Source organism: Salmo salar, chromosome 22 (genome assembly GCF_965601325.2).
Source record: "Salmo salar chromosome 22, fSalSal1, whole genome shotgun sequence".
Classification (NCBI taxonomy): domain Eukaryota; kingdom Metazoa; phylum Chordata; class Actinopteri; order Salmoniformes; family Salmonidae; genus Salmo; species Salmo salar.
In genome coordinates, this window is record NC_138312.1 from 33,601,103 (window position 1) to 33,614,190 (window position 13,088).

At 41.6% G+C, this 13,088-nt stretch overlaps 1 protein-coding gene across 3 annotated transcripts in view; it reads left to right on the top strand.

Annotated features, from left to right (window-relative positions):
• Positions 1–13,088, top strand: part of LOC106583173 (disco-interacting protein 2 homolog B-A) — a 73,572-nt gene that overhangs the window by 27,542 nt on the left and 32,942 nt on the right. For 2 of the 3 annotated variants that reach the window (XM_045705286.2, XM_045705288.2), the window contains exons 2-3: positions 7,688–7,759; positions 12,586–12,765. In XM_045705286.2, the coding sequence (XP_045561242.1) occupies positions 7,688–7,759; positions 12,586–12,765 (252 nt within the window). The remainder of the gene's footprint in view (positions 1–7,687; positions 7,760–12,585; positions 12,766–13,088) is intronic. The other variant, XM_045705287.2, reaches the window with a different exon arrangement.

Here is a 13,088-nt window from a genome sequence, read left to right on the forward strand (position 1 = left end):
GAAAACAAGAATCTGTGCTCTGATGAATCGAAGATTGGACTGAAAACCAAGCGTTACATCTCAAGGAAACCTGGCACCATCCGTACGGTGAAGCATGGTGGTGGTAGCATCATGCTGTGGGGATGTTTTTCAGCGGCAGTTACTGGGAGACTAGTCAGGATTGAGGCAAAAATGAATGGAGCAAAGTACAGAGCGATCCTTGATGAAAACCTGCTCCAGAGCTCTCCGGACCTCAGACTGGGACGAAGGTTTACCTTCCAACAGGGCAACGACCCTAAGCACACAGCCAAGACAACGCAGGAGTGGCTTCGGGACAAGTGTCTGAATGTCCTTGAGTGGCCCAGCCAGAGCCCGGACATGAACCCGATCGAACAGTTCTGGAGAGACCTGAAAATAGCTGTGCAGCAACACTCCCCATCCAACCTGACAGAACTTGAGAGGATCTGCAGAGAAGAATGGCAGAAACTCCCCAAATACAGGTGTGCCAATCTTGTAGCATCACACCCAAGAAGACTCGGCTGTAATCTCTTCCAAAGGTGCTTATACAAAGTACTGAGTAAAGGGTCTGAATACTTATGTAAATGTGATATTTACTTCATTTTTTTATTATAAATTTGCAAAAATTTATAAACCTGTTTTTGCTTTGTCATTATGGGGTATTTTGTGTAGGTTGAAGAGGGGGAAAAAAAACAATTTAATAAATGTTAGTATGAGGCTGTCAAGTATCAAAATGTGGAAAAAGTCAAGGGGTCCGAATACTTTCCAAAGGCGCTGTATGTCATCTTGTGTCCAGGTTCCTACTCATCATCACTTGTCTGCGGTCATATCAGTGAGATCAAGCCTCTGTCTGCTGTGACATGATTTCCGCTGTACAGTGCCTTGCGAAAGTATTCGGCCCCCTTGAACTTTTCGACCTTTTGCCACATTTCAGGCTTCAAACATAAAGATATAAAACTGCATTTTTTTGTGAAGAATCAACAACAAGTGGGACACAATTATGAAGTGGAATGAAATTTATTGGATATTTCAAACCTTTTTAACAAATAAAAAACTGAAAAATTGTCAGTGCAAAATTATTCAGCCCCCTTAAGTTAATACTTTGTAGCGCCACCTTTTGCTGCGATTACAGCTGTAAGTCGCTTGGGGTATGTCTCTATCAGTTTTGCACATCGAGAGACTGAAATTTTCGCCCATTCCTCCTTGCAAAACAGCTCGAGCTCAGTGAGGTTTGATGGAGAGCGTTTGTGAACAGCAGTTTTCAGTTCTTTCCACAGATTCTCGATTGGATTCAGGTCCGGACTTTGACTTGGCCATTCTAACACCTGGATATGTTTATTTGTGAACCATTCCATTGTAGATTTTGCTTTATGTTTTGGATCATTGTCTTGTTGGAAGACAAATCTCCGTCCCAGTCTCAGGTCTTTTGCAGACTCCATCAGGTTTTCTTCCAGAATGGTCCTGTATTTTGCTCCATCCATCTTCCCATCAATTTTAACCATCTTCCCTGCCCCTGCTGAAGAAAAGCAGGCCCAAACCATGATGCTGCCACCACCATGTTTGACAGTGGGGATGGTGTGTTCAGGGTGATGAGCTGTGTTGCTTTTACGCCAAACATAACGTTTTGCATTGTTGCCAAAAAGTTTGATTTTGGTTTCATCTGACCAGAGCACCTTCTTCCACATGTTTGGTGTGTCTCCCAGGTGGCTAGTGGCAAACTTTAAATGACACTTTTTATGGATATCTTTAAGAAATGGCTTTCTTCTTGCCACTCTTCCATAAAGGCCAGATTTGTGCAGTATACGACTGATTGTTGACCTATGGACAGAGTCTCCCACCTCAGCTGTAGATCTCTGCAGTTCATCCAGAGTGATCATGGGCCTCTTGGCTGCATCTCTGATCCGTCTTCTCCTTGTATGAGCTGAAAATTTAGAGGGACGGCCGGGTCTTCGTAGATTTGCAGTGGTCTGATACTCCTTCCATTTCAATATTATCGCTTGCACAGTGCTCCTTGGGATGTTTAAAGCTTGGGAAATCTTTTTGTATCCAAATCCGGCTTTAAACTTCTCCACAACAGTATCTCGGACCTGCCTGGTGTGTTCCTTGTTCTTCATGATGCTCTCTGCGCTTTAAACGGACCTCTGAGACTATCACAGAGCAGGTGCATTTATACGGAGACTTGATTACACACAGGTGGATTCTATTTATGATCATTAGTCATTTAGGTCAACATTGGATCATTCAGAGATCCTCACTGAACTTCTGGAGAGAGTTTGCTGCACTGAAAGTAAAGGGGCTGAATAATTTTGCACGCCCAATTTTTCAGTTTTTTATTTGTTAAAAAAGTTTGAAATATCCAATAAATTTCATTCCATTTCATGATTGTGTCCCACTTGTTGTTGATTCTTCACAAAAAAATACAGTTTTATATCTTTATGTTTGAAGCCTGAAATGTGGCAAAAGGTCGAAAAGTTCAAGGGGGCCGAATACTTTCGCAAGGCACTGTACTTGCTTTTGTATCGCACATTCTTCCTCTCTCTTTATAATACATTGATGTTATTAGATCTAGTTAAGTTGTACAGGAAATTGTATGGAAGTTCTGTAGATGTGGGTGTGTTGTCAATATACAGTGAACGTGTTGTCTAGTGTCCACATGGGTATGCTGTTTATATTTAAATGTTTACAAGTCCTCAATCCTTCTCTTCCAACAAAACTCAAAACAAATGGATGTAGTTTACTGAACAAAAATATAAATTCAACATGCAATAATTTAAAACTGTGTTACAGTTCATGGAAGGAAATCAGTCAATTTAAATAAATTCATTAGGCCCTAATCTATGGATTTCATATTGCCGGGCAGGGGCGCAGCCATGGGTCAGGCCCAGCCAATCGGAATTAGTTTTTCCCTACAAAAGGGCTTTATTACAGACAGAAATCCCTCAAAACTTGAGCCATCTGTGGCATTGTGTTGGGTGACAAAACTGCACATTTTAGAGTGGCCTTTTATTGTCCCCAGCACAGCTCCTTGATATACCACACCTGTCAATTGGCTGGATTATCTTGGCAAAGGAGAAATGCTCACCTTCAGGGATGTAAACAAATTTGAGAGGAATATGCTTTTTTGTGTGTATGGAACATTTCTGGGATCTTTTATTTCAGCTCATGAAAGAGAGAGAGTTAGAGTGAGAAAAAGAGAGAACGAGAAAGTAGAACACTTTACATGTTGCGTTTATATTTTTGTTCAGTATATTATGGTGAGTGATATAGACTGGGAATCCCCGTCCTCATCCTCTCTCCCTGTTTTTTCCAGTGTGTGTGTGTGTGTGTGTGTGTGTGTGTGTGTGTGTGTGTGTGTGTGTGTGTGTGTGTGTGTGTGTGTGTGTGTGTGTGTGTGTGTGTGTGTGTGTGTGTGTGTGTGTGTGTGTGTGTGTGTGTGTGTGTGTGTGTGCGTACCCTGTGTCATAAGTGAATATTATCAACCAGCATATGTTTAGATATGTCTCAGTGTTGCCGTGAAACAGTGAGATACAGTACAATGGGAAAAGGAAGAGACAGAGAGACAGAGGAGGGACCTAGCTAATTGCTATGCAGACAAAGTGAACAGTCTCAATGCAATTCAAATGTGTGTGTCGTGTGTGGAAGGGGGGAGTGAAGAGGGGGTGTATGGGTGAGGAGGGGGAGATGCTTTGATCTCTCCCCCATAGAATAAAACATCTAATCCCCCCTCCAGGCAGAAGAAGCATAAGTCTTCATCAACACCCATGTTGTCTATAGAGAGAGACCAGAATGGTACCAGCAGCTGTTGGGATATCATACACCAGGCAAACCAACAGACTTGGGCTGGAAGTCAATCGTTGCAGATAATGTTTTATCTTACTGTGCTGTCTAAGGTGTGTTTGAAAAGCAATGTAGCATGTCCTGGATGGATATCTGTACCAATTCAATCCAAGCTTTAGACGTCAATCAAACCTGCATTGCTGTATTTATATAGAAACTATTTTCCTTATGGTCAAATAAAATCACAGAATGGTTTTGGCCACTGTAAAACCTACTACCAGGTAGATGCTTCCAGAATAAGAAATGTGTGTTCACAGAAGTAGTTTGAACTTAAAGACACTGCGTCATTATTGATTTAGAAGTTTCGGTTGAATTCCAGCTTAAATCTTCAACAGTCGTGTTGTCTGGACTTGAGACTGGAGAGAGACCAACGTGGCTTTAGGAAACCGTGATGCTGGCTCTTCTTTAGGAACTGGCTGTGTGATCAAGTAGAAACATGTTACCATGTACCACTGTCTGTCCCAGAATGTCCATGTTGGTGCATCCCTACATTTGGGTAATTTACTCTGTTTCAATGTGCATCTAAATAAAATAGACCTATTGAACTGTGTCTCTGTGTAGACTAGAGTCCGTATTTGTATACTGAATCCCTATGTGTATATTATGCACTGTGTCTGTTCAGGGAGAAGCCCTGTAATCCCTTTAGAATTCCTATAGAAGGAGACCACTGGAACATCTAAAACTCACCTTGGCATTTCCTGCCTTTTCCTCAGCCAGGTTTCTAATCTGTAATCTGGGTTTAGGTCCACTGCCCGTTGAGAGCTCTTCGAGATGATACTACCCAGCAGGAATCTCATTTCTGGCCTCAGATGAAGAGATCACCCGTTCAGATTAGGTGAACCGTCAGACACTCTAAACCCTCAGCCCTTATCGAAGTGTTATTGAAATGTAATCTCAGCTAACCGTAAAACAACGGAAACCCTCAGCCTTTATCGAAACATTATTGAAATGTTATCTCAGACTCTGCAGGGCGGTCAGGGGTTCGTTCAACAGCTGTTCACAGGGGGAGGGAGGGAGGTGGGGGAGGAGGTAGAACAGAGGGTTTGAGGGAGGGCATATTTATCATCTGTGTTCAACAGTGGGGATAACGAGGTGAATGCACTCCAGATGGATTGTGTATGCGTGGGAGAGTGGGTGTGTGCGTGCGTGCGTGCGTGCGTGTGTGTGCGTGCGTGCGTGTGTGTGTGCGTGTGTGTGTGTGTGTGTGTGGCAGCAGTGCCTACGGAGGCGGTTGGCAGAGAGGCTGCTCTGCTTCAAGGCCAGATTCTCAGGCAGAGAACTCAGTCAGGCAAGAGGGAAGAGAGAGCGAGAGAGTGAGAAAAAGAGAGAACGAGAAAGTAGAGAGCTGTCTGAGACACAATAGACATGTTCACTATAACCTGCCATCACCCCAACTCTACATTCATCCACCTCTGTGTACCCATCCTTTCCTCCCCTAAGTCCCCTTCACACTTTCTCCTCCATTTTCTTCCTCTCCCTTATCTCTCCCCTCTTCTCCTCTTCTGTCCTCCCCCTCACTCTCTGTGTATATCTCTGATTCATACCATCCTACACTGGCATCCATGTGTCTCCATATTTAGTCCTCTCTCTCCCTCCACTTCCTCCTCTCATCCTGCCACTGGAGTGACACCAACACTCATCATCCAGCTCATGTCTTTCCATCTGTCCTTCTCTCCGTCAGACCACTGCCGCTAAGCACTAGTAGCTAGCTACTTTAATCTATCACTGTTTTCTGGTCATCTCTGTTGTTCTTCCTTTTCCCCCTTTTCATTCCTCCTTTCATTTGCTTAATCTCTGTCCCCCCTCTCTCTCTCAAATGGAAGTGACTTATAAAAGGCCCGTGTTTGAACAGATGGGTAATACACCACACCTTGTTGAGCATAGAGGGTCATTACCAGGGTTGCTAAAGTCTGATGTGGGAATTGGGAATCCAACTACAGGCAGTTCAATTCTGTTTTTTACCCCGTTTGCCTTTACCATTACTTCCAGTGTTTATGGGTTTGCCTTTACCATTACTTCCAGTGTTTATGGGTTTGCCTTTACCATTACTTCCAGTGTTTATGGGTTTGCCTTTACCATTACTTCCAGTGTTTATGGGTATGCCTTTACCATTACTTCCAGTGTTTATGGGTTTGCCTTTACCATTACTTCCAGTGTTTATGGGTTTGCCTTTACCATTACTTCCAGTGTTTATGGGTTTGCCTTTACCATTACTTCCAGTGTTTATGGGTTTGCCTTTACCAATACTTCCAGTGTTTATGGGTTTGCCTTTACCATTACTTCCAGTGTTTATGGGTTTGCCTTTACCATTACTTCCAGTGTTTATGGGTTTGCCTTTACCATTACTTCCAGTGTTTATGGGTATGCCTTTACCATTACTTCCAGTGTTTATGGGTTTGCCTTTACCATTACTTCCAGTGTTTATGGGTTTGCCTTTACCATTACTTCCAGTGTTTATGGGTATGCCTTTACTATTACTTCCAGTGTTTATGGGTTTGCCTTTACCATTACTTCCAGTGTTTATGGGTATGCCTTTACCATTACTTCCAGGGTTTATGGGTTTGCCTTTACCATTACTTCCAGGGTTTATGGGTATGCCTTTACCATTACTTCCAGTGTTTATGGGTTTGCCTTTACCATTACTTCCAGTGTTTATGGGTATGCCTTTACCATTACTTCCAGGGTTTATGGGTTTGCCTTTACCATTACTTCCAGGGTTTATGGGTTTGCCCGATTTGTCAGGTGCTATTTGAAAATACGGTTGACAAATGTTCTGACATAATAAAACCTGAATTGGAATTATTTTTATGTAATCCACAGAGAATAAGAGTCGGGGGAAAAAAGTGGGAAAAGAACTGCCATCAAAGTGCCTTAAAGTATTAATATTGTAGATATTTTTCCCAAACAGATTTTGAGATGTGAAGAATTCAGACAGGAAAAGAAAACCACTAATCCTAAAAGCGATTGGTTGGAATATTCTAGTATTTCTTCATCAAAGTTGGACATTCTAGTGTGTGTGTGTGTGTGTGTGTGTGTGTGTGTGTGTGTGTGTGTGTGTGTGTGTGTGTGTGTGTGTGTGTGTGTGTGTGTGTGCTACAGTATGAACAAAATGAACACATAGTCGACACACAGTTTCTCCAGTGTAGAAATTGCATTTTTAATAAAGAACACACTGTTGTTTGGAAAGAAGTGGTTACAATTTTGTCATGAAACGCTCATTTTTGTTCAAATGAGTCTATTTGTCCACTGTAGGTTTGGTGCACATAGTAACCTACAGTGTCTTCAGAAAGTATTCACACCCCTTGGAATTTTCCACATTTTCTTGTGTTACAGCCTGAATTTAAAATTGATTAAATTTGTATTTTATGTCACTGATCTACACAGAATACCCCATAATGTCAAAGTGGAATTATGTTTTAAAAATGAACATCTGAAATGTCTTCAACCCCTTTGTTATGGCAAGCTTAAATAAGTTCAGGAGTAAAAATGTGCTTAACAAGTCAGATAATACGTTGTATGGACTAACTGTTCAATAATGGTGTCTAACATCATGTTTTAATGACTACCTCATCTCTGTACCCCACACATACAATTATCTGTAAGGTCCCTCAGTCGAGTAGTGAATTTCAAGCACAAATTCAACGACAAATACCAGGGAGGTTTTCCAATGCCATTAATTTTAATTACACTTGGTAACACCACAAAATGTGGAATAAGTCAAGGGGTGTGAATTCTTTCTGAAGGAACTGTATGTATATGTACTGTCTGTGGAACTAGTAATGTGTGTGTGTGTGTGTGTGTGTTGCATGTTGTGATTGTTTGAACACAATAGTAAACATCTCTTCTTTCTCAGGTGATATCACTCAGAAGGGATATGAGAAGAAAAAGACTAAACTTCTGCTTCCCTTCTTCATGCAAACACCAGGTAAGAAACATTGACCTATCCTCTTATCCTGGATACAACATCTCCCCTCTTTTCCCTTTTCCTACTTATAGAATTTGATCCATGTGACACTATGAGAACATACCTTCCATATCCAACTACTCTTTTTGTCTGGTTTTAGTTTATTTACAAAAATCTGGTTTGAATCCAGGGACTGTGATTGGGAGACCCATAGGGCGGCACACAATTGGCCCAGCTTTGTCCGGGTTTGGCCAGGGTAGGCCGTCATTGTAAATAATAATTTGTTCTTAAATGACTTGCCTAGTTAAATAAAGGAAAAAACATATCTAATAATAATCTGTTATCGTTAGATGGAACCCTTTTGTAAAGATCTTTATACATTTTATGAAAATACTATATGTTGTAAAAGCACATGTAGAACCTAATGACATTTTGTAAGATTGTATCAGATTATAGGATGATTTCTCTTTGAGAAGGTGCGATACTCTCTTTATCTTGTGATGTAACATAGCATCACTAACTGACTTAGTCACATAACATCTGACCCGCAATAACATCTGCTAAATATGTGTATGTGACCAATAACATTTGATTTGGTTTGAAGTCCCCGTTCAAATTGTGAATGAGAGACTGATGAAGTGTGTGCAGCCTGTGCAAAAAACAAAGCAGAGCTCATGCTCTTTCATGCAACTTTTTTCAAATCATCTTTAGAGTCGCATCATGCAGCCTTAGAATGTATTCAAAATCAAAACATATAGCCCAATGTATGTAGCACAACTAGGGTTGCACATTTTGGGGATAAGTCAGAGGTGGAAACTTTCCGTGGGTATTAACTGGAATATACGGGAATTAACAGGAATATATGGGAATTAATATTAATACCATTTAAATGTAGATGTTTTTTGCATTGGATATATTTACCATCTCATATGAAGACAGAAACATAAACCTTTTAAGTTATCATAAGTAGACATAATTGCAAATGATTAAATCCTTCCAATAGAAAAAAAAAAAAAACGATTTAGTTACGAATTGAACTTTAATTAAATGAGTTGACTCGTTACATGGGATGATTTCACTGAACAACAAAAGAAAGGGAATATTGAATGATCCCCAATGATCCAACACATCTCCCAAAAACGTTTGACATACATCTGTAAAATGATAGTCTAGAAACTAAACCTTTGGTGGTCTTCCTCTCAGGCTTCCATGTCTTCTCCCTGGACCTCCTCAATGTCCACCTCTTGAACATCAGACTCTGAGGCCTCATCTTCACTGTCACTTTCCAACCTTGTTTAGGATGGCTCGTTGTCAGGCTCAAAAAGCCTCAAATTATCCTGGATGGCCACCAATTCTTCAACCCTTGTATTGGTCAGCCTGTTGCGTGCTTTGGTGTGTGTGTTCCCAAACAAGGACCAGTTGCGCTCTGAGGCGGCTGATGTTGTTGGGATTTGGAGGATGATGGAGGCAACAGGGGAAAGCGCCTCAAATCCACAAAGTCCTTTCCACCAAGTGGCTGATGAGATATGTTGGCACGACTGCCATATTGCATCTCCATCCCAAAGCCCTTGCTTGGAAGTGTACTTCGCCAGACTGCCAAGAACCTTTCCCTCATCCAGGCCAAAGTGGCGAGACACGGTAGTGATGAGACCATAGGCCTTGCTGATCTCTGCACCAGACAGGATGCTCTTGCCAGCATACTTGGGGACCAACATGTTCGCTGCAGGCAGAAGTCTTCACGCTTTTTGATGTATTTCAGAACTGCAGTTTCCTCTGCTTGGAGTAACGGTGAAGTGGGCAGGGCAGTACGGATTCCTTCTCTTGCATCTGCAAGCAGAGTCTGAACATCAGACAGGATGGCATTGTCTCCCTCAATCCGTGCAATGGCTACTGCTATAGGTTTCAGGAGTTTCAGGCTGCTTACCACTCTCTCCCAAAATACATCATCCAGGAGGATCCCCTTGATGGGGCTGTCCATATCGGCAGACTGTGATATGGCCATTTCTTGGAGAGACTCCTTTCCCTCCAGGTGACTATCAAACATGATGACAACACCACCCCATCGGTGGTTGCTGGGCAGCTTCAATGTGGTGCTCTTATTCTTCTTACTTTGCTTGGTGAGGTAGATTGCTGCTATAACTTGATGACCCTTCACATACCTAACCTTTTCCTTGGCTCTCTTGTAGAGTGTATCCATTGTTTTCAGTGCCATGATGTCCTTGAGGAGCAGATTCAATGCATGAGCAGCACAGCCAATGGGTGTGATGTGAGGGTAGGATTCCTCCACTTTAGACCAAGCAGCCTTCATGTTCGCAGCATTGTCTGTCACCAGTGCAAATATCTTCTGTGGTCCAAGGTCATTGATGACTGCCTTCAGCTCATCTGCAATGTAGAGACTGGTATGTCTGTTGTCCCTTGTGTCTGGGCTCTTCTAGAATACTGGTTGAGTGGTGGAGATGATGTAGTTAATTATTCCTTGCCCATGAACATTCGACCACCCATCAGAGATGATTTCAATACAGTCTGCTTTCTCTATGATTTGCTTGACCTTCACTTGAACTCTGTTGAACTCTGCATCCAGCAAATGAGTAGATAAAGCATGTCTGGTTGGAGGGGTGTATGCTGGGCAGAGAACATTCAGAATTCTCTTTCAATACACATTGCCTGTGAGCATCAGAGGTGAACCAGTTGCATACACAGCTGGAGCAAGACATTCATCAGCATTTCTCTGACTACTTTCTTCCATTGAGTCAAAAAAACTTCTGATTCCAGAAGGACCATGAGCTCTTGCTATCGATAAGGTGTCTGATTTTATCATTTTCACCTCGAATAGAAGTAGAGGGACTTTTCTCAGAGGTTGCTTGTTGTGAACGCTGAGGGAACTTTATGCATTTGGCCAGATGATTCTGCATCTTTGTTGCATTCTTCACATATGATTTGGCACAGTATTTGCAAATGTACACAGCTTTTCCTTCTACATTAGCTGCAGTGAAATGTCTCCACACATCAGATAGTGCCCGTGGCATTTTCCTGTAAAGATTGGGAAAAGAATGAGTAAAAAAATAATAATACCATTCCATGTACAGATAAATAGTTAAGCAGTTGTATTAAACAACTCCTTTGTAAGATAAATGTTTTAAAATGAAATATGTATGGACACAGGTGAATTAACACTCCTCAGTTAGCAGGCTCAAGCAAGCTAAATCCCACATGGTAGCAAAATCTAACTAGCAGAAATTGTTAACAAGTTAGAAAGGATTTAAACACATTTTGCTGTAGGCTACTATTTTCTAGTTAACAGAAAATCATGTATGTCATATAAAATATATTCACCCCATCCAATATTGTAATCTAAACTTACCAGAAAGCATGTAGTCCTTGGCTCAGACAGTGTAGTAGTGTGGGCTCAATAGAATCTCATTAGTATGCAATATCTTGAGAATCAGCTGAACATGTGATGGAAGAGTGCACTGCACATGTGATGGAAGAATGCACTGTGCATGCATTGAATAGTGGATAGTTTAACCAAAATATGCCACAAGACCTAGAATTGCCTTATGTGTATCCCACAAAAAAAGTTTCACTGTCATAAGCTAACTTTTTTATGAATTTAAGCAAAATTCCCTGGCTTAACTTCCCATGGAAAATTTCCGGAAATTCCTGGAAATTTACCGGAAAGTTTCCGACCCTTTGCAACCCTAATCACAACTAAAGTTGCATAAATAACTCTAAATTAAACATATAGGAGGACCTTGTTTGTTAACCGCTCAACACAGAATAGCTGCATGTACGCACTCCCTCAAATAGTTTTGGAGAAAATATCCTTTCTGTTTCATTCAGATATGTTCAATTGTATTCTTCATACTACAAAATAATATAAAATAATGCCACGGAATTCTTGTCTGCTAAATTAACTAGTGTAGCCCACAGCCATATGGCATAGCTGTCAGAGGCGTTGATGAAAGGTGACCAAAATGCAGCGGGTATAGTGCTCATCTTCTTACTTTATTAGAGAGAACACTCAAAACAAAATAAACAGACGACGAAACAGTTCCATAAGGCACACAGGCTATACAGAAAACAACCACCCACAAACCCAAAGGAAAAAACAGGCAGCCTAAGTATGGCTTCCAATCAGAGACAACGAAAGACACCTGCCTCTGATTGGAAACCATACTCGGCCACACATAGAAAAAGAACATAGAAAATGAAAACTAGAACAAATCCCCTCTAAACAAACCAACCCCAAAACACACAAAAACAACCCCCCTGCCACGCCCTGACCATACTACAATGGCAAATGACCCTTTTTACTGGTCAGGACGTGACAATAGCCAGATCAGGGCCTAACCTAAGTCAAGTATGCTATTCTGTTCTTTTGAAATAGACTACATTTTCTTCATATCATGTTTCTTTAGACCAGTCTAAAATAAATAATGGATGTATTGTGATGGTGTAGGCTATATAACATGGATTTATTAGACTTTTCAAAATGGAAATGTTTCAAAGGTCTGCATCAGTGGCTTGTAGGCTGTGTGTCGAAGCCCAGAGATGCTAAATGTGATTATGTTAATTAACGGTCAATTACCGTGAGACCGACAGTTATTTGCTTGACAATCACCAGCTGACAAATTTTCATGACCGCCACAGCCCTAGTCAGGTCAAGGGTCAAGGGAAGAACTGAAGGCGTGGAGAGTTCTGAGCCCTTTCTGTCTGCATCTATGGAAAGGACATAGCCACATCTCTATATATGTACTCTGTGGTACATGACCTTCTATATACTATGTACTTTGTTTACTGTCTTGTGATCTCCTAATCATCTACTTAATTTTTGTTGTGCTCCCCAGTAGAACCTCCCCCTCCTGCCTATGACGCGCATGCTCCTGGTCCTAGCAACGCTTCTGGCTCCACCCATGTCAACGCTCACACACAGGCTCCTCCCCCCAGCTCCTCTTCTCGCTACCGTGATCGCCGCTCCCGACGACCGCACCGCAGCGGAGGGACCAGGGATGACCGTTACCGATCAGGTGAGCAACAACTTCTCTCCTTACATAAGTTTACGTTTTTAAATCGACACTTAGTCACCTAAGGAAATCCAGTCATAGTCAATAATGTTGAGTTTCTCATTCATGTTTGGTTTGATCTATTCTCTCAGTATTTTCTTTAATTTCGATCAATATAACCAGTAATACAGTTTTGAAGCAGAATCTCGTAATCCCATAATTGTCTCAAATACCAATAAAAGGGCAGCACTGCTTTGCACGTGTGTGTTGGAGTGTGAACACTGTCTGAGGTCATGTGTGTGTGTGTCCTGTTGGGTTGTGGAGAAAGAAAAGTCCCTATACTTCTT